This window comes from Oncorhynchus clarkii, chromosome 3, assembly GCF_045791955.1.
Source record: "Oncorhynchus clarkii lewisi isolate Uvic-CL-2024 chromosome 3, UVic_Ocla_1.0, whole genome shotgun sequence".
Lineage (NCBI taxonomy): Eukaryota > Metazoa > Chordata > Actinopteri > Salmoniformes > Salmonidae > Oncorhynchus > Oncorhynchus clarkii.
This window is the reverse complement of record NC_092149.1, coordinates 68,748,310-68,770,686: the sequence shown is the minus strand read 5'-3', so window position 1 is coordinate 68,770,686 and position 22,377 is coordinate 68,748,310. Positions and strand designations below refer to the sequence as shown.

Here is a 22,377-nt window from a genome sequence, read left to right as displayed (position 1 = left end):
GTTTCCTTTAGTTTGGACAGAGTCCCCTGCCTCCCAGGCTAATTGTTTTACCACCTTGTAATTCATCTCTGACAGAACCCTTCTGACACAAGGCAACAGATGGTGAGAGAACAGAATATTAGGAACTAAAACAACCAAACTCAGTCTATGCTTTAAGTACAGTAGCTGTAGTGTTGACCACATAATACACCCACCTCGACTTAGCCTGCGTCTCAAACCCCCCGGAAACCATCTGTTGTAGCACACTCCTTCTTCAGACCTACAGCCCCCTACTCATGACACACACAGTGAACACTGTCTCTGTTTCATACTACTGAACACATCCCTTCTGATCCACCACAGCAGACTCAAGCTCCACGCACGCACGCACACTCTCTTCTGGCATTGGAGAAAATACGAGGCTCCCAGAGCCAGCAGTATGCTGAGGGGGACATCAAACCTAAGAGCTTTTTAATTGCAGATAAGGCCCATCCATATTTGATGAGGTACCACTGTGCCTATTAGCTGTTAGCTCAGATTGGTGAACATCTCAGCCACAGGTGGCAGAGAGAGTGAGAAAGAGATGGAGGAAGAGGGGTAGAGGAAGAAGCAGTGGGATCAGGGAGAGAGGGGTGGGGATTAATACAGAACAAGAGAACAACAGAGAGAGGAAAAGACAGAAATACAGAGAGCACACAGCTTATTAAAAAACAGAGGCAACCCATTAACTGATTATTATTCAGATTAATATTCACTGTTTGTCTCCACACTGACTTTCTTCCCTCTAATATACACACACACACACCGAGCTTGTTCCTTATGGCATTAGGTGTCTCCATGTCTATGCGTAACTAAGGGAAACAACTAACATTCCTAACTATCCTTTTACCCCTGGAATGATTCTAATGGACGGATCAACTACAGCCAACCTAGACTGACAAGAGGCCAAGGCTAGAGGGGGAAGAGGGCTAGAGGGGAAAGAGGGCTAGAGGGGAAAGAGGGCTAGAGGGGGAAGAGGGCTAGAGGGGGAAGAGGGCTAGAGGGGGAAGAGGGCTAGAGGGGAAAGAGGGCTAGAGGGGAAAGAGGGCTAGAGGGGAAAGAGGGCTAGAGGGGAAAGAGGGCTAGAGGGGAAAGAGGGCTAGAGGGGAAAGAGGGCTAGAGGGGAAAGAGGGCTAGAGGGGAAAGAGGGCTAGAGGGGAAAGAGGGCTAGAGGGGGAAGAGGCAGAGAGAAAGAGGGGGAAGAGGGCTAGAGGGGAAAGAGGGCTAGAGGGGAAAGAGGGCTAGAGGGGAAAGAGGGCTAGAGGGGAAAGAGGGCTAGAGGGGAAAGAGGGCTAGAGGGGAAAGAGGGCTAGAGGGGAAAGAGGGCTAGAGGGGAAAGAGGGCTAGAGGGGAAAGGGGCTAGAGGGGGAAGAGGCAGAGAGAAAGAGGGGGCAGAGGGCTAGAGGGGGCAGAGGGCTAGAGGGGAAAGAGGGCTAGAGGGGAAAGAGGGCTAGAGGGGAAAGAGGGCTAGAGGGGAAAGAGGGCTAGAGGGGAAAGAGGGCTAGAGGGGAAAGAGGGCTAGAGGGGAAAGAGGGCTAGAGGGGAAAGAGGGCTAGAGGGGAAAGAGGGCTAGAGGGGAAAGAGGGCTAGAGGGGAAAGAGGGCTAGAGGGGGAAGAGGCAGAGAGAAAGAGTGGGCAGAGAGAAAGAGGGGGCAGAGGGCTAGAGGGGAAAGAGGGCTAGAGGGGAAAGAGGGCTAGAGGGGAAAGAGGGCTAGAGGGGAAAGAGGGCTAGAGGGGAAAGAGGGCTAGAGGGGAAAGAGGGCTAGAGGGGAAAGGGGCTAGAGGGGGAAGAGGGCTAGAGGGGAAAGAGGGCTAGAGGGGAAAGAGGGCTAGAGGGGAAAGAGGGCTAGAGGGGAAAGAGGGCTAGAGGGGAAAGAGGGCTAGAGGGGAAAGAGGGCTAGAGGGGGAAGAGGCAGAGAGAAAGAGGGGGCAGAGAGAAAGAGGGGGCAGAGAGAAAGAGGGGGAGGAGGCAGAGATGGGAGAGGAGGCAGAGAGAAGGGAGAGGGGGAAGAGGCAGAGAGGGGGGTGAGGGGGAAGAGCCTGAGAGAGGGAGGCATAGAGAAAGAGAGAGAGAGGAGAGAAAGGGAGAGAGAAAAAGGCAAGGGGAGAGAGGAGCCATATGAATGGCAGAGAAAGAAAGGCAGATGAAGAGAGAAAGATGACAGGGAGAGAAAGAAAGGCAGATGAAAAGAGAAAGATGACAGGGAGAGAAAGAAAGGCAGATGAAAAGAGAAAGATGACAGGGAGAGAAAGAAAGGCAGATGAAAAGAGAAAGATGACAGGGAGAGAAAGAAAGGCAGATGAAAAGAGAAAGATGACAGGGAGAGAAAGAAAGGCAGATGAAAAGAGAAAGATGACAGGGAGAGAAAGAAAGGCAGATGAAAGAGACACACAAACACACACAGCCAAATCAATCACTTTGTAAAGGAGCTGAGCCACATGCTGCGGTCTCTCAAATAAATCACCAGCCTTCAGTAAGCACTAAATAACCTATAAACCTTGATATTCGAAAGGAATCTGTACATTCTAAAGAATATTTTTATGTTCTACACAGGCCCAATATATACACACACTTGTACATTATCTATGTAGTACATACACTCCCCTCCACATGTATTTGGACAGTAAAGCTACATTTTAAAATGTGTCTCTACAAAGCATTTCATATTTTAGAAGTAACTGTTCATAATAGGTGACAGTTCAGAATGTCCGTTTTTATTTGAGGGTATGTTTATACATATCTGTGTTACATTTGTAGAAATAAAGCACTATGTATCTAGTCCCCCAATTTGAAGAAGTCAAAAGTAAGCTAATTGGACAAATTCCCTTACAGTGTAGGAATATACGCTATTCAGAAAGTACTCAGACACCTTTTTGTAAAAATGTGGATTGATTTACCAGTTTTCCCCCCTCAATCTACACACAGTACCTCATAATAACAAAGCAAAATCAGGTTTTAGAAATTTTACAAAATGTATTCAGACCCGTTACTTAGTACTTTGTTGCACCTTTGGCAGCGATAACATCTTAGAGTCTGCTTTGGTATAACACTAAAAGCTTGGCACACCTGTATTTGTAGAGTTTCTCCCAGTCTTCTCTGTAGATCCTCTCAAGCTCTGTCAGGTTGAATTGGGAGCGTCGTTGCACAGCTATTTTCAGGTCTCTCCAGAGATGTTAGATCGGGTTCAAGTCAGTGCTCTAGCTGGGCCACTCAAGGATATTCAGAGACTTGTCCCGAAGCCACTCCTGCATTATTTTGGCTGTGTGCTTAGGGTCGTTGTCCTGTTGGAAGGTGAACCTTCGCCCCAGTCTGAGGTCCTGAGCGCTCTGGAGCAGGTTTTCATCAAGGACCTCTCTGTACTGTGCTCCGTTCATCTTTTCCCTCGATCCTGACTAATCTCCCAGTCCCTGCCGCTGAAAAACATCCCCACGGCATGATGATGCCACCACCATGCTTCACCGTAGGGATGGTGCCAGGTTTCCTCCAGACGTGACACTTGGCATTCAGGCCAAAGAGTTTAATCTTGGTTTCATCAGACCGGAGAATCTTGTTTTTCATGGTCTGTGTCCTTTAGGTACCTATTGACAAACTCAAAGCAGGCGGTCATGTGCTGCAGAGATGCTTGTCCTTCTGGAAGGTTCTCCCACCTCCACAGAGGAACTCTGAAGCTCTGTCAGAGTGACCATTGGGTTCTTGGTCACCTCCCTGACCTAGGCCCTTCTCCCCCGATTGCACAGTTTGGCCGGGCGGCTAGCTCTAGGAAGAGTCTTGGTGGTTCCAAACTTCTTCCACTTAATATGATGGAGGCCACTGTGTTCTTGGGGACCTTCCATGCTGCAGACATTTTTTGGTACCTTTCCCCAAATCTGTGCCTCGACACAATCCTGTCTCGGAGCTCTACGGACAAATCCTTCAACCTCATGGCTGAGTTTTTGCTCTGACATGTAGTCAAATGTGGGACCTTATATTGACAGGTGTGTGCCTTTCCAAATCCTGTCGAATCAATTGAAATAATCACAAGTGAACTCCAATCAAGTTGTAGAAACATCAAGAATGATCAATGAAAATAGGATGCACCTGAGCTCAATTTCAAGTCTCATAGCAAAGGGTCTGAATACTTATATAAATAAGGTATTTTTTATTTGTAATACATTTTCTAAAATCTGTTTTCGCTTTGTCATTATGGGTAGTGAGTGTAGATTGATGAGGATATTTTTTTACAATTTAATACATTTTAGAATCAGGCTGTAATGTAACAGAATGTGGAAAAAGAGGAAGAAAAACTCTGGACCACCTTTACTCCACACACAGAGTATACAAAGCTCTCCCTCGCCCTCCATTTGGCAAATCTGACCATAATTCTATCCTCCTGATTCCTGGTTACACGCAAAAAATAAAGCAGGAGGCACCAGTGACTAGATCAATAAAAAAGTGGTCAGATGAAGCAGATGATAAGCTACAGGACTGTTTTACTAGCACAGACTGGAATATGTTCTGGGATTCCTCCGATGGCATTGAGGAGCACACCCCATCAGTCATTGGCTTCATCAATAAGTACATTGATGACGTCATCTTCACAGTGACCGTACGTACATACCCCAACCAGAAGCCATGGATTACAGGCAGCAGCGGCACTGAACTAAAGCCTAGAGCTGCCGCTTTCAAGGAGTGGGACTCTCACCCGGAAGCTTATAAGAAATCCTGCTATGCCCCCCTGACAAACCATCAAACAGGCAAAGCGTCAATACAGGACTAAGATCTAATCGTACTACACTGGCTCCGACGCTCGTTGGATGTGGCAGGGCTTGCAAACCATTACAGACTACAAAAGGGAAGCACAGCCGAGAGCTGCCCAGTGACACGAGCCTGTCAAACTACTTCTATGCTCACTTCGAGGCAAATAACACAAACATGCATGAGAGCACCAGTTGTTCCAGGAAGACTGTGTGATCACGCTCGCCACAGCCGATGTGAGTAAGACCTTTAAACAGGTCAACATTCACAAGGCCGCAGGGCCAGACGGATTACAGGATGTGTACTGTGAGCATGGGCTGACCAACTGGCAAGTGTCTTCACTGACATTTTCAACCTCTCCCTGCCCAAGTCTAATACCAACATGTTTTAAGCAGACCACCATAGTCTTTGTGCCCAAGAACATTAAGGTAACCTGCCGAAATGACTATCAACCCGTAGCACTCACATTTGTAGCCATGAAGTGCTTTGAAAGGCTGGTCATGGCTCACATCAACACCATTATCCCAGAAACCCTAGACCCATTCCAATTTGCATACCGCAGATGATGCAATCTCTATTGCACTCAGGACCGCCCTTTCCCACCTGGACAAAATGAACACCTATGTGAGAATGCTATTCATTGACTACAGCTCAGCGTTCAACACCATTGTGCCCTCAAAGCTCATCAATAAGCTAAGGACCCTGGGAGTAAACACCTCCCTCCGCAACTGGATCCTGGATTACTGACGGGCCGCCCCCAGGTGGTAAGGGTAGGAAACAACACATCCGCCACGTTGATCCTCAACACAGGGGCCCCTCGGGGGTGCGTGCTCAGTCCACTCCTGTACTCCGTTCACTCATGACTGCACGGCCAGGCACAACTCCAACACCATCATTACGTTTGCCGATGACACAACAGTGGTAGGCCTGATCACCGACAACGACGAGACAGCCTATAGGAAGAAGGTCAGAGACCTGGCCGTGTGGTGCCAGGACAACAACCTCACCCTCAACGTGATCAAGAAAAAAGAGATGATTGTGGACTACAGGAAAAAGAAGGCCGAGCATGCCCCCATTCTCATCGACGAGGCTGTAGTGGAGCAGGTTGAGAGCTTTGAGTTCCTTGGTGTCCACATCTCCAACGAATTACCATGGTCCAAGCACACCAAGACAGTCGTGAAGAGGGCATGACAAAGCCTATTCCCCTTCAGGAGACTTGGCATGGGTCCTCAGATCCTCAAAAGGTTCTACAGCTGCACCATTGAGAGCATCCTGACTGGTTGCATCACTGCCTGGTATGGAACTGAGCGGCCTCCGACTGCAAGACTGGGGCCAAGCTACCTGCCATCCAGGACCTCTATACCATGTGGTGTTAGAGGAAGGCCCTAAAAATTGCCAAAGACTCCAGCCACCCTAGTCATAGAGTGGCTGGAGCTACCGCACGGAAAGCGGTACCGGAGCGCCAAGTCTAGGTCCAAGAGGCATCTAAACATCTAATCAAATGGCTAGCCAGACTATTTGCATTGCCCTACCCCCCCCCACCCCCACCGCTGCTACTCTGTTATAATCTATGCATAGTCACTTATCTCTACCTACATGTACAAATGACCTCCATTACTTTGACTAACTGGTGCCCCCGCACATTGACTCTGTACCTGTACCCCCCTGTATATAGTCTCGTTATTGTTATTTTACTGCTGCTCTTTAATTACTTGTTACTTTTATTTCTTATTCGTATTTTTTTTAAACTGCGTTGTTGGTTAGGGGCTCCTAAGTAAGCATTTCACTGTAAGGTGAAATACCTGTTGTATTTGGTGCATGTGACAAATACAATTTGATTTGGTATACCATAGGTGGATGTACTGTACCTGCTCTTTATATGACATAGACTGATCAGGTGAATCTATGTGAAAGCTATGATCCCTTATTGATGTCAAATGTTAAATCCACTTCAAATCAGTGTAGATGAATGGACGGAGACAGGTTGAAGAAGGATTTCTGAGACATGGATTGCGTGTGTGCTATTCAGAGGGTGAATGGGTAAGACAAAAAATGTAAGTCCTCCCTTTGAACGGGGTATGGTAGTAGGTGCAAGGCGCACCGGTTTGAGTGTGTCAAGAACTGCAACGCTGCTGGGTTTTTCACACTCAACAGTTTCCCGTTTGTATCAAGAATGATCCACCATCTAAAAGACATCCAGCCAACTTGACACAACTGTGGGAAGCATTGCTGTCAGCATGGTCCAGCATCCCTGTGGAATGCTTTTGACGCCTTGTAGTCTATGACCTGGCGACTTGAGGCAGTTCTAAGGGAAAAAGAGGATGCAATTCAATATTAGGAAGTTGTTCCTAATGTTTTGTACACTCAGTGTATATCAACGCAGACTGCGCTAATTGCGTCCATTAATGATGTCATCCCTACAGAAGCCATGCGCGGAATGTCAGTAACAGTTGGTTCATGTAATTTTATGTCTAAGTGTTTTATTTTTTTCTGCGTTCTGCACAGCTCTGGCATGCAGCAGGTATTGATTAAGAGGTTGCTTAGCAACAGGCTACAGAAGCTGGCAGTGAATAGGCTCAGCTGCAAGTACTGTTAGAAAGCCATTCCTCCCTCTTGCTCTCTTTCTCTCACCCCCCCAACCAGCTCTCTTTTTTCTCTTTCTCTCCCCCTCTCCTCTCTCCCGCTCGCTTCCTCGCTCTTCGTCTCTCTCCCACTCCTACAGGTTGTGGTTCTCTCAGTAAGTTTTTAATTGCAATTGGTCAGGGGTGAAACTACTTCCATCTAATGTTCCAGTAGTTTCAGAAGCTACAGTAAACAGAGCAGCCAGGTCTGGTGAGCAGAGCATAGAGATTATCCCTGTAGAGAGAGAGACAGATCATTTTTTAATAACACTCTGTACTCTGCTATTACTGCAGACACGCAGTCAGCCAAGACCCCTTTGACTCTGTCTGGAGATAATCATACTGCATTACACACAGCAGAAAGAGCCCACCTGTTGTGGAGTGGATGAGTGATGCTGATATACAGTACACAAATCCAGGCTGTCTCCTGAGTGCATCTAATTGCTTTGATCAAAATTCCCCGCTGTCATGTTCTTTGTCGGTTTGTCTGTCTTCGCTGCCTCCATCTCTCGTAGGATCAGATGCAGCTTGTAAGAAATGTAGCAGTCTGAATCCGAGGCAGTGAGCACGTTTGGGCCATCAGAGAGGTTACATTTTAGAGGCAGCCATCTTGGCACTATAGAAAAATCTTAAGCTAATTTCCTGCAATTATACACCTTTCTCCATGGAGCTGAGATTTTATTTAGCAGTTTTAAAGCAAATTTCCTACAATGATATACATTTTGCCATGTAGCTGAGGAAATGTGGCAGTTTTAAAGTTAATTTCCTGCAATTCTATGCATTTTTCCTTGGATAATGCTGTGTTCTTTTGCTCAAACAAAATGAACACTGCTAAATGTATTGTTTTGTGATTTTTCTATTCTCCCTGACAGTCAAGCTTTTCTTTAGGTGAAAAATCCCTGATAAAGTGATACCATTTCAAGCCCAAAGTTTCATGTTCTCATTTTGGACCGGATTCATCACCGTGCCTGTTGTGTACAGTAGCCTACAGTATTCTAGGAAAAGGTCTTACCTAGCCCTATTCACCAAAAGTTCTGCAGTCAACACAATTATATCAACTACAAAGATCAAAGAGAGCCAAACCTGCTCAGTTCTCTCTCCACTCTCTCTACTGGAGCTGTCATGTAATTATTGCCAGGCAGAGAACTGAGCTCTAGATAGAAGACCTCATTCAATTCATCAAGCAAGGGCTGTTGCTGGAATAGAACAAATATGCAGTGTCTGATGGGCTGAGAAGCTGGGTGGATGTGCCAAGGTTGGTGAGAAAGCTACCAGCCCAGGTCCAGATGGACATCATCCAGCCAGAAGTAGCAGCAGCGTATTGTTCAGGCAGGAAAAGTCCTTGTTTCTCAGAGAGACGGTCGCCTTTTGCTCTGCTCTCTCACAAAGGAGGCAAGTGTTGCCAGGAATAATCAGCAGGAAATGTTCACACACAGAGTCAGCTGACTGAATAACTGCCTGCCTACTGTTCCACTATGCCCTCGATGGAATGTACACAGACCCTTTAGCATATACAGGTGAATTCGTAAAATATTCAGACCCCTTCACTTTTCAATTCAAATTTTATTAGTCACATGCGCCGAATACAACAGGTGTAGACAGAGTGAAATGCTTACTTACAGTGCCTTGCGAAAGTATTCGGCCCCCTTGAACTTTGCGACCTTTTGCCACATTTCAGGCTTCAAACATAAAGATATAAAACTGTTTTTTTTTGTGAAGAATCAACAACAAGTGGGACACAATCATGAAGTGGAACAACATTTATTGGATATTTCAAACTTTAACAAATCAAAAACTGAAAAATTGGGCGTGCAAAATTATTCAGCACCCTTAAGTTAATACTTTGTAGCGCCACCTTTTGCTGCGATTACAGCTGTAAGTCGCTTGGGGTATGTCTCTATCAGTTTTGCACATCGAGAGACTGACATTTTTTCCCATTCCTCCTTGCAAAACAGCTCGAGCTCAGTGAGGTTGGATGGAGAGCATTTGTGAACAGCAGTTTTCAGTTCTTTCCACAGATTCTCGATTGGATTCAGGTCTGGACTTTGACTTGGCCATTCTAACACCTGGATATGTTTATTTTTGAACCATTCCATTGTAGATTTTGCTTTATGTTTTGGATCATTGTCTTGTTGGAAGACAAATCTCCGTCCCAGTCTCAGGTCTTTTGCAGACTCCATCAGGTTTTCTTCCAGAATGGTCCTGTATTTGGCTCCATCCATCTTCCCATCAATTTTAACCATCTTCCCTGTCCCTGCTGAAGAAAAGCAGGCCCAAACCATGATGCTGCCACCACCATGTTTGACAGTGGGCATGGTGTGTTCAGGGTGATGAGCTGTGTTGCTTTTACGCCAAACATAACGTTTTGCATTGTTGCCAAAAAGTTCAATTTTGGTTTCATCTGACCAGAGCACCTTCTTCCACATGTTTGGTGTGTCTCCCAGGTGGCTTGTGGCAAACTTTAAACAACACTTTTTATGGATATCTTTAAGAAATGGCTTTCTTCTTGCCACTCTTCCATAAAGGCCAGATTTGTGCAATATACGACTGATTGTTGTCCTATGGACAGAGTCTCCCACCTCAGCTGTAGCTCTCTGCAGTTCATCCAGAGTGATCATGGGCCTCTTGGCTGCATCTCTGATCAGTCTTCTCCTTGTATGAGCTGAAAGTTTAGAGGGACGGCCAGGTCTTGGTAGATTTGCAGTGGTCTGATACTCCTTCCATTTCAATATTATCGCTTGCACAGTGCTCCTTGGGATGTTTAAAGCTTGGGAAATCTTTTTGTATCCAAATCCGGCTTAAACTTCTTCACAACAGTATCTCGGACCTGCCTGGTGTGTTCCTTGTTCTTCATGATGCTCTCTGCGCTTTTAACGGACCTCTGAGACTATCACAGTGCAGGTGCATTTATACAGAGACTTGATTACACACAGGTGGATTGTATTTATCATCATTAGTTATTTAGGTCAACATTGGATCATTCAGAGATCCTCACTGAACTTCTGGAGAGAGTTTGCTGCACTGAAAGTAAAGGGGCTGAATAATTTTGCACGCCCAATTTTCAGTTTTTGATTTGTTAAAAAAGTTAATAAATGTCGTTCCACTTCATGATTGTGTCCCACTTGTTGTTGATTCTTCACAAAAAAATACAGTTTTATATCTTTATGTTTGAAGCCTGAAATGTGGCAAAAGGTCGCAAAGTTCAAGGGGGCCGAATACTTTCGCAAGGCACTGTACGAGCAACCAACCAACAATGCAGTTTCAAAATATACGGACAAGAATAAGAGACTAAAGTAACAAGTAATTAAAGAGCAGCAGTTAAACAACAATAGCGAGACTATATACAGGGGGGTAACCAGTACAGAGTCAATGTGCACCGGTTAGTTGAGGTAGTATGTACATGAAGGTAGAGTTATTGAAGTGACTACGCATAGATGACAACAACAACAGAGAGTAGCAGCGGTGTAAAGAGGGGTGGCAATGCAAATAGCCTGGGTAGCCATTTGATTAGATGTTCAGGAGTCTTATGGCTTGGCGGTAGAAGCTGTTTAGAAGACTCTTGGACCTAAACTTGGCGCTCTGGTACTGCTTGCCATGCTGTAGCAGAGAGAACAGTCTATGACTAGGGTGGCTGTAGTCTGACAATTTTTACGGCCTTCTGACACCGCCTGGTATAGAGTTCCTGGATGTCAGGTTGCTTGGCTCCAGTGATGTACTGGGCCGTAAGCACTACCCTCTGTAGTGCCTTTCGGTAGGAGGCCGAGCAGTTTCCATACCAGACAGTGATGCAGCCAGTCAGGATGCTCTCGATAGTGCAGCTGTAGAACCTTTTGAGGAGCTGAAGACCCATGCCAAATCTTTTCAGTCTCCTGAGGGGGCAATAGGTTTTGTCGTGCCCTCGTCACGACTGTCTTGGTGTGCTTGGACCATGATAGTTTGTTGGGGATGTGGACACCAAGGAACTTAAAGCTCTCAACCTGCTCCATTGCAGCCGCCAGGATGGCGGCGTGCTCGGTCGTCTTTTTTCTGTGGTCCACAATCATCTCTTTTGTCTTGGTCACGTTGAGGGAGAGGTTGTTGTCCTGGCACCTCTCTGACCTCCTCCCTATAGGCTGTTTCGTCGTTGTCGGGGATCAGGCCTACCACCGTTGTGTCATCGGCAAACGTAATGACGGTGTTGGAGTTGTGCCTGGCCGTGCAGTCATGAGTGAACAGGGAGTACAGGAGGGGACTGAGCACGCAACCCCGAGGGGCCCCTGTGTTGAGTATCAGCGTGGCGGATGTGTTTCCTTCCCTTACCACCTGGGGGCGGCCCGTCAGTAAGTCCAGGATCCAATTGCGGAGGGAGGTGTTTACTCCCAGGGTCCTTAGCTTATTGATAAGCTTTGAGGGCATTATGGTGTCAAACTCTGAGCTGTAGTCAATGAATAGCATTCTCACATAGGTGTTCCTTTTGTCCAGGTGGGAAAGGGCTGTGTGGAGTGCAATAGAGATTGCGTCATCTGTGGATCTGTTAGGGAGGTATGCAAATTAAAGTGGGTCTAAGGTTTCTGGGATAATGGTGTTGATGTGAGCCATGACCAGCCTTTTATAGCATTTCTTGGTTACAGACGTGTTCTTGGGCACAAAGACTATGGTGGTCTGCTTAAAACATGTTGGTATTACAGACTTGGGCAGGGAGAGGTTGAAAATGTCAGTGATGACACTTGCCAGTTGGTCAGCGCATGCTCGCAGTACACATCCTGGTAATCCGTCTGGCCCTGCGGTGTTGTGAATGTTCACCTGTTTGAAGGTCTTACGCACATTGGCTGCGGAGCACATGATCACACAGTCTTCCGGAACAGCTGGTGCTCTCATGCATGTTTCAGTGTTATTTGCCTCGAATCGAGCATAGAAATAGTTTAGCTCGTCTGGTAGGCTTGTGTCACTGGGCAGCTCTCGGCTGTGCTTCCCTTTGTAGTCTAATGGTTTGCAAGCCCTGCCACATCCGACGAGTGTTAGAGCTGGTGTAGTACGATTAGATCTTAGTCCTGTATTGATGCTTTGCCTGTTTGATGGTTCGGCAGAGGGAATAGCGGGATTTCTTATAAGCTTCCGGGTGAGAGTCCCACTCCTTGAAAGTGGCAGCTCTAGCCTTTAGCTCAGTGCAGATGTTGCATGTAATCCATGGCTTCTGGTTGGGGTATGTACGTACGGTCACTGTGGGGACGACGTCAGTGATGCACTTATTGATGAAGCCAGTGACTGATGTGGTGTGCTCCTCAATGTCATCGGAAGAACCCCGGAACATATTCCAGTCTGTGCTTGAAAAACTGTCCTGTAGCTTAGCATCGGTTTCATTTGACCACTTTTTTGTTGACTGAGTCACTGGTGCTTCCTGCTTTAACTTTTGCTTGTAAGCAGGAATGAGGAGGATAGAATTATGGAACAGATTTTGCCAAATGGAGGGTGAGGGAGAGCTTTGTATGCGTCTCTGTGTGTGGAGTATAGGTGGTCTAGAGTTATTTTCTTCTGATTGAACATTTAACATGGTGATAGAAATTTGGTAAGACGGATTTAAGTTTCCCTGCATTAAAATCCCCGGCCACTAGAAGCGCAGCCTCTGGGTGAGTGTTTTCCTGTTTGCTTATGGCGGAATACAGCTCATTGAGTGCGGTCTTAGTGCCAGCATCAGTCTGTGGTGGTATGTGGACAGCTACGAAAAATACATATGAAAACTCTCTAGGTAGATAGTGTGGTCTACAGCTTTCCATGAGATACTCTACCTCAGGCAAGCATTACCTTAAGACATCCTTAGATATCATGCACCAGCTGTTATTTACAAAAATACATAGTCCGCTGCCTCATGTCTTACCAGATGCCGCTGTTCTATCCTGCCGATACAGCGTATAACCAGCCAGCTGTATGTTGATAATGTCTTCGTTCAGCTACGACTTCGTGAAGCATAAGATATTACTGTTTTCTTGTGTATGTGGGACGCTAGCGTCCCAGCTGGCCAACATCCAGTGAGATTGCAGAGCGCCAAATTCAAATACAGAAATACTCATTATAAAAATTCTGAAAAGATACAACTATTTTACATTGGTTTAAAGATTAACTTCTTGTGAATCCAACCACGGTGTCAGATTTCAAAAATGCTTTACGGCGAAAGCATACCTTACGATTATTTGAGAACATAGCCCAGCAGACAAATCATTACAAACAGTAACCAGCCAAGAAGAAGAGTTACACAAGTCAGAAATATAAATAAAATGAATCCCTTACCTTTGATGATCTTCATATGGTGGCACTCAGAAGACATTCATTTATTCAATAAATGTTCCTTTTGTTCAATAAAGTCTCTCTTTATATCCGAAAACCTCTGTTTTGTTAGCGCATTTTCTTCAGTAATCCACAGGCTCAAACACAGTCACAACAGGCAGTTAACAAATCCAAATTGTATCCTTAAAGTTCATAGAAACATGTCAAATGATGTTTATATTCAATCCTCATGTTGTTTTTAGCCTAAATAATCTATAATATTTCAACCGGACAATAACGTTGTCAACATAAAAGGTAAACAAGAAAGGCACTCTCTCTGGTCGCGCGCATGAAAAAGCTCTGTGACACGGCAGGGTCCACTCATTCAAACTGCTCATACTCCCTCATTTTTCAGAATACAAGCCTGAAACAATTTCTAAAGACTGTTGACATCTAGTGGATGGCATAGGAACTGCAATTCGAGTCCTAAGTCAACGGATACTGTAATGGCATTGAATAAAACATTTTTTTTTAAAATCCTATTTCCTGAATGAATTTCTCTCAGGTTTTCGCCTGTCAAATCAGTTATGTTATACTCAGACATTATTTTAACAGTTATGGAAACTTTAGAGTGTTTTCTATCCAACTCTACTAATTATATGCATATCATATCTTCTGGGCCTGAGTAGAAAGCTGTTTAATTTAGGCATGCTTTTCAACCAACGTTCCAAATGCTGCCCCCTACCCTAGAGAAGTTAATCTTCCGTGTAGGTCATCGATTTTATTTTCTTAAGATCGCACGTTTGCTAGCAGAACGGAAGGTAGTGGGGGCTTATTCGATCGACTTCAAATTTTCAGAAGGCAGCTCGACCTCCGGCTCCTTTTTCTCCACCTTCTCTTCACGCAAATGAGGAGGATTTGGGCCTGTTCCCGGGAAAGCAGTATGTCATTCACGTCGGACTCGTTAGGAAAAAAAAGGATTCTACCAGTTCGTGGTGAGTAATCACTGTTCTGATGTCCAGAAGTTATGTTCAGTCATAAGAGACAGCAGCAGCAACATTATTTACAAAATAAGTACACAAATAAGTTACAAACAACGCAAAGAAACAAAAAAAAAAACACAATTGGTTAGGAACACCGGCGCCATCTTAAATCGACCTGTGGATGTGCCCTCTCTGTGTTGTTTGAGAATCCTCCAATAGATCATTAACTTGTTTGGGATAGGGTGCAGCATTTTCACTTTTGGATGAATAGCATGCCCAGAGTGAACTGCCTCCTACTCAGTCCCAAATGCTAATATATGCATATTATTATTAGTATTGGATAAAAAACACCCGGAAGTTTCTAAAACTGTTTGAATGATGTCTGTGAGTATAACAGAACTCATATGGCAGGCAAAAACCTGAGAAAAAATCCAAACAGGAAGTGGGAAATCTGAGGTTTGTAGTTTTTGAACTCACCTCTATCGAATACACAGTGGGATATGGGTTATTTTGCACTTCCTAAGGCTTCCACTAGATGTTAACAGTCTTTAGAACGTTGTTTCAGAACGTTGTTTTTAGAGTCCAGACTTGAACCCGATGGAACATCTCTATGTAGCGTCATACCCAAGAAGACTCCAGGCTGTAAATCGCTGGCAAAAGTGCTTCAACAAAGTACAGGCTAAAGGGTCTGAATACTTATGTAAATGTGATTTCATTTTAATTTTGCTTAGACATTATGGAGTATTGTGTGTAGATTGATGAGGGGGAAAAACAATTTAATCAATTTTGGAATAAGGATAACGTAACAAAATGTGGAAAAAGTCCCTGCCCACCCTAGGTTAACGTGCTACTACACGTTACCAAAAGTCCACAAGGTTCCTCATAAACCTCCTGGAAGGCCCATCAGCAACAATAACATTACATCAGAGCCTGCCTCCAAGTATATTGATTTCTACATTAAGCCTTTTTGTGGCAAACTTCCATCTTTCCTTCAAGATACCACTCAAACTCTTAACAAGCTTTCTGAGCTCAAAGATGTTGGATCTTCCTACTTGGTAACGATGGATGTTGAATCCCTTTACACCAATATTGTACACAATGAAGATCTGAAAGCTTCAAAGCATTATCTCAAACATAGGCCATAGGAAAATATGCTCCCTGCTGACTTTCTTCAATTAACAGAGTGGAACTAAACACGAGAAGGAGACTGCTATGAGGGCTTGCTTTGAACTACCCAAACGTATTATGGGGACTTTGGGAAGAGAAGTTTATTCTCTGTTCTGCTAAGAGAGTGAACATAATTTATAATAAAGGGTTACATGGAGAAAATCGGACTTCTCTGAAATGAAAAAGTATATTTTACCTAAACCCCCCCTGAAAGCTTAAAAGAAAACAGGTGAACCTCCTCTATACCTAAAATAATAATTAAAACAAGTGAACCTCCCCTATACCTAAAATAATAATTAAAACAAGTGAACCTCCCCTATACCTAAAATAATAATTAAAACAAGTGAACCTCCTCTATACCTAAAATAATAATTAAAACAAGTGAACCTCCCCTATACCTAAAATAATAATTAAAACAAGTGAACCTCCCCTATACCTAAAATAATAATTAAAACAAGTGAACCTCCCCTATACCTAAAATAATAATTAAAACAAGTGAACCTCCCCTATACCTAAAATAATAATTAAAACAAGTGAACCTCCCCTATACCTAAAATAATAATTAAAACAAGTGAACCTCCCCTATACCTAAAATAATAATTAAAACAAGTGAACCTCCCCTATACCTAAAATAACAATTAAAACAAGTGAACCTCCCCTATACCTAAAATAATAATTAAAACAAGTGAACCTCCCCTATACCTAAAATAATAATTAAAACAAGTGAACCTCCTCTATACCTAAAATAATAATTAAAACAAGTGAACCTCCCCTATACCTAAAATAATAATTAAAACAAGTGAACCTCCCCTATACCTAAAATAATAATTAAAACAAGTGAACCTCCCCTATACCTAAAATAATAATTAAAACAAGTGAACCTCCCCTATACCTAAAATAATAATTAAAACAAAGTAGATAGCAGAGAACATGTTTACAGCTTCAGCTCACTTCTTGCACAGACCTGAGCCTTAGATATGCAGTTTTAGAAACTGTTCTTCATCCTGTAAGCATTACATGGCAACACAGGAATTTTGATAGCACACAGGGCTGCGGGTCAGAAGGTTGTGGAATCGCAGAACACTGTGGACAAGAGTAGGGATGGAGAGTTCTCCTTTATAGTAAAAGCATTGCATGAACCTATCATCCTATTTGCAGTTCTGAGGAAAAATATTGCCTTGTATAAAAATGTCATGCAATTCTACGTCATTTTATGTAGATTTAGCAGAATATTTTTTAGTATCACACAAATTACTGAAATTACAGGCCAAGAATTTGATTATCTTTCTCCAAAGCCAAATCAATGTCTTGTTTGCCCACGAAACTGTCCGTTTGCAAATAATTTAAAATCGGCGACGTCATTAGGAATCTGAACATGGCACTTTCACAAGTTATGCCTACCTTTCCTCCCCAGACAGAGTAGGCCTACCTTTCCTCCCCAGACAGAGTAGGCCTACCTTTCCTCCCCAGACAGAGTTGGCCTACCTTTCCTCCCCAGACAGAGTTGGCCTACCTTTCCTCCCCAGACAGAGTTGGCCTACCTTTCCTCCCCAGACAGAGTTGGCCTACCTTTCCTCCCCAGACAGAGTAGGCCTACCTTTCCTCCCCAGACAGAGTAGGCCTACCTTTCCTCCCCAGACAGAGTAGGCCTACCTTTCCTCCCCAGACAGAGTAGGCCTACCTTTCCTCCCCAGACAGAGTAGGCCTACCTTTCCTCCCCAGACAGAGTAGGCCTACCTTTCCTCCCCAGACAGAGTAGGCCTACCAACGCAGAACACTGTAGGCTTTAACTGCTGGCTACTCGTCTTCCGTGGCTTAACCCAACGAGAGAAGGTCACAAGTGATCCCCATAAAGCTGTCTGGGTTTAAACATCCACTGTACAGAAAGTGAATAGTTTAATCAATTGATAGTGACATATTTATTCAAAGTCTTAAGCTAACAAGGAGTAGGCCTGTGCTTTTTTCCCATTTTCTTTCAGAAAAGGCAGGCCTATGGCATACTCTTGCATACCCCCTCAGTTCGAGTCCTGGTTTTAACTTAACAGCCCTTCACTGATATGGAGGTAGGCTATTTAAAAAGTGCATGGTGCAACAGATCTATGGATATAGTAGCCTATAGCCTAATTTAGTCTGTCAAACAGGTAGGCCCATCTAATTTCTTAAATAGGAAGAATCAGGCTCTAACACAAAGCCCACTTGTTATTAGTAAAGTCTAATTAAAATAAAGACTTGAAATTAATTATGCCTAGTCGAATTTGCCTACTTTTAGCACCATTGATTAGGCAGCACATAAAAAAGTTTGATCAACAAGAGCAAAGCAAGACGGTGCTCAGGGTTGGAATATCCATTGCAGTGTGTAATGCAGCCTAGTTTAATTTACACCAGCCCAGCAGCTATCTTATAAATATAATTTTGATCTATGCTTCTCTGAGCATGCACTTCGTAGGCTATGGATCATTTGATTGAGACCACACTAAATAGCCTATAGGCGCACTTGAGATTGCACGCCCAGCAGAGAATCGCAGATGAGGTGTGGCATCGGGCACACATCGATATATAGCCAAATTAGCAGCTAATTCTAAAACACTGACAAATATTAAACATTTCATCAATTACACGACCCTCCGCTGGACTAGATAAAAAAGTGTTTTAAATAAACCCTCCCTTGACTGAAATTGAGAAAGCATGACCCTCCCGCATTTCCTACAGGTAACCATTCCGTAAATATTGATCCATCCCCAACCGTTTTTTAAATTGTATGGTATGGCAGATACATTGATGACATCCTTTTAGTGCTATCTAGATTAGAAAGCTAATTATTAGAATTCAAATCTGTCAATTCCCTCAATGAGAATTTGAAGGCGAGTTTTCTGGATTTGAAAATCTTAACTCAGAATGGCTCACTCCACATCACCATTTACAGGAAACGTACGGGCCACAATATCCTCAGGGTGGACAGTTTTCACTCCGCAACGCCGTATTTTTGACAGGAAGGAGGATTTTGAGGAAAAAGCTGTGAAAATGTATTCTAGGTCTCAGCAACGGGGATACAAACCAAGAATGCTAAACCAGCAAAATCTCTGGAAAGAGAAAGTCTTCTCAAAACACACCCACAGGCCTAAAAAACAAAATTATTCTGTGCAGATCCTCTCAAGCTCTGGCAGGTTGGATGGGAGCATTGCTTCACAGTTATTTTCAGGTCTCTACAGAGATGTTTGATCGGGTTCAAGTCAGGGCTCTGGCTGGGCCACTCAAGGATATTCAGAGACTTGTCCCGAAGCCACTCCTGCATTCTTTTGGCTGTGTGCTTAGGGTCGTTGTCCTGTTGGAAGTTGAACCTTCATCCCAGTCTGAGGTCCTGAGCACTCTGGAGCAGTTTTTCATCACGCATCTCTCTGTACTTTGCTCCGTTCATCTTTGCCTCGATCCTGACTAATCTCCCAGTCCCTGAAAAATATCCCCACAGCATGATGCTTCCACCACCATACTTTACAATAGGGATGGTGCCAGGTTTCCTCCAGACATGACGCTTGGCATTCAGGCAAAATAGTTTCATCTTGGATTCATCAGACCAGAGAATCTTGTTTCTCATGGTCTGAGAGTCTTTGGGTGCCTTTTGGCAAAATGAAAGCGGGCTGTCATCTTCCTTTTATTGAGGAGTGGCTTGTGTCTGGCCACTCTACCATAAAGACATGATTGGTGGAGCGCAGCAGAGATGGTTGTCCTTCTGGAAGGTTCCCCCATTTCCACAGAGGAAATCTAGAGCTCTGCCAGAGGGACCATCTCCCTGACCAGGGCCCCCCCCACAGTCAACTGTGGGACCTTATATAGACAGGTGTGTGCCTTTCCAAATCATGTCCAATCAATTGAATTTACCACATGTGGATGCCAATCAAGTTGTAGAAACATTTTAAGGATGATCAATGGAAACAGGATGCACTTGAGCTCAATTTATAATCTCATAGCAAAGGGTCTGAATACTCATGTAAATAAGGTATTTCAGGTTTTTATTTGCACAAAAAAATGTAAAAACCCATTTTAATTTTGTCATTATGGGTATTCTGAGTAGATTGCTGAGGATTTTTATTTTATTTTTGAAATACATTTTAGAAGAGTGTAATGTAAGGGGTCTGAATACTTTCTGAAGGCACTATGTGAAAATGGTGTGTTTCTATGTTTCTCTGTGACATCACAAGGTAGGATTCCGTAAATAAATAAAAACATTTTCACTTTTGATGATGTCATTGGGTAGAACTTTTTAATGTTATTTTTTTCTTCTACAAAACGTAAAAATGCCCATTTGTACATAGTACCAGTCAAAGGTTTGGTGTGAGTTGGTATATACACACACCTGTTTTCCCACTATTCTTTGTCACCCTGATGAAGGCCGTTGTAGCCGCAAAACATTGGTGCGGTTTTTTATTCTTGCATAAGCAGAAAACAAAGGCTTTCAAAATGTTTCACTACATTGTTTACTATCCAGCTGACAAAGTTCGTTGTAGTCGCAATGCATTGGTGCACCACAAGCCTATGTCTCATGAGGGCAGCAGGTGGCCTAGCAATTAGAGAAACGAGCCAGCAACCGAAAGGCTGCCAGTTCCAATCCCAGGTCTGACGGGGAAAATCTGTTGGGAAGTGAGTTGGCAGGCGGAAGGGTTGCTGATATTAAATCCTATACACCACTACCTGTTGTTGTGCCCTTTAACAAACCCCACACAACAACAGCCCAATGGGAGCCCAGTGTGGCAGCCCCCTGCACCTTTACAAAAACCTGGATCTGTGTCTTTCAGGGGTTAAAAGTACAAGTCAAATGTCAGTTTGACCAACAAAGTGATCTTAATCAATTTATCTTTGTTCTATATTATTTCATCCAATGATCAAAGAGAACCTCATGGATTAACTATAAACCAAAGAAGCACACCTCTCCTGTGTCTCTACAGTAGGCTGTTGAAAATAAAGTTGGGTATATCTATTTGATGAGCATTGTTTTATATAACATTTTAAAGGGTTAAAAGATTAATAAGTCAGTGCATTAGAGTAATCGTAATAACTCTGTCTACAATAGAGCAAGGCAAAAACAGGAGTATAAAATAGTTTGTCGACATTTCAGCTATAGCTTTTAAGACAAGTCAACTGAAATAGGCCAAATGAGAAGTCTTGATGATGAATCTCTCCATTGCTTGAGAATGACGACCCAAATCTAATCCGATTAATCTCAAGGAGTCTCATCTCTTGAATATTTATGATTCACCAACTCAAAAGGCACCATATACCGTCAACTCAAAATGAAACATATCTCCATGGTGTTTTACCAGTACTAGAGCAGAGCAGGGCAGTAGTCTTACCTGCAGAGGTCTCAGTGAACACAGCCAGGGTCTGCCCCCCCACACTATGCATGGTGAATGGGTGGTCCCGGGGAGCTCGTACAGACGCTGCCTTCTCTCCCAGGGCAGACAGGCTGGTTAGGTCCTCATTCAGGGTGAACGACACCTAAAGGAAACACCACAGACCTTTGGATCAGCTAACATCCCAGCATGGATGCAGGCTTTTGTTCAAACCAAGCAGTTAAACCTCTGATTCAACTAATCATAGTCTATGAATCTATAAACATGACTTCCAATAATGAAAATTATGTTCTAATAATACAGCTACTGTTTTCTAGAACGCTTCCAAAAGTTTGAGGTATTAGTGAGGACAAGGAACAGTGTATGGGTTTACAGTGACACCTTGTGGCAACAAATAACATACTTACATCTGCTTTTCCTTGTTTCCTATGAGGGGGGGAAATGCATTTACTTTCAGTTAACTACAACATAGGCTACACTAATTGTCTCTTTAGACAGCTGATTCCTGAAGAACCATGTTACTGAATTTCGGACCATTTATAACTAGCATAACCAACTACAAAATTGAGCATGATGTCCACTGCAAAAGTCAACATTTCTATGTATGGTAGTGTTGAACCCCTCTGAAAAGCAGTCATATGTTTTCAGTAATAAACAGATGTGGAGTTATAGCTAATGGTCAGTGTTTACTTTACAATCTTGAGCTTTCCAATTTCTCCTTTTCCGGATGCTTTGGCCCACTGCTGGGCCAAGTACTTGGGAACCTGATCAGGTCAAACAAAAGTTAAAAAGAGACCGGAGGTTTTAATTTAGCTAGCCAAATGCTAGGCTATTCCTCAACAACACCGTCAGGTGTGACCAATATGTGTATGGATATGACTTAACGTTTAATTAGATTTTAGGCAACATACCTTTACCAGCCATACACCGGTGTTTTGCTTAGCTCCGGTTAAATCAACCTCCGTTTTTTCAGACATAGCGGCAGAACCTTTGATGAGGTTCTTCAGGACACGTGAAGTTGCTAACAGTGGAGTCACAGACAGGTTACAGGAAATACAACGCATGAGAAACCTCACTTCGATCAATGAAGAGCACACTACACAGCGGTGATGGATGATACAATCTGAATAACATTGTGCAAGTGTGAAATGATTTTATGGTGAATTTTGTCAATTTTATTTATTAGCCTATTGGTAAGGTTGTAACTATACGTGGACCAGAATATTTGATCCCACTGGAATTCACAAATGTTTTATAAAAATATAGTA

General features: G+C 43.7%; 1 protein-coding gene across 1 annotated transcript in view; it reads right to left on the bottom strand.

The window, feature by feature from the left end:
* The window catches only part of LOC139406094 (general transcription factor IIF subunit 2-like), a 50,999-nt gene extending 28,826 nt beyond the window's left edge, over nt 1-22,173 (bottom strand). Inside the window, exons 1-4 of the mRNA XM_071148562.1 lie at nt 22,021-22,173; nt 21,800-21,873; nt 21,517-21,535; nt 21,110-21,254 (exon numbers count right to left, since the gene is read on the bottom strand). Coding sequence (XP_071004663.1) covers nt 21,110-21,254; nt 21,517-21,535; nt 21,800-21,873; nt 22,021-22,173 — 391 coding nt within the window. The remainder of the gene's footprint in view (nt 1-21,109; nt 21,255-21,516; nt 21,536-21,799; nt 21,874-22,020) is intronic.
* Between the last annotated feature and the right edge of the window lie 204 nt (nt 22,174-22,377).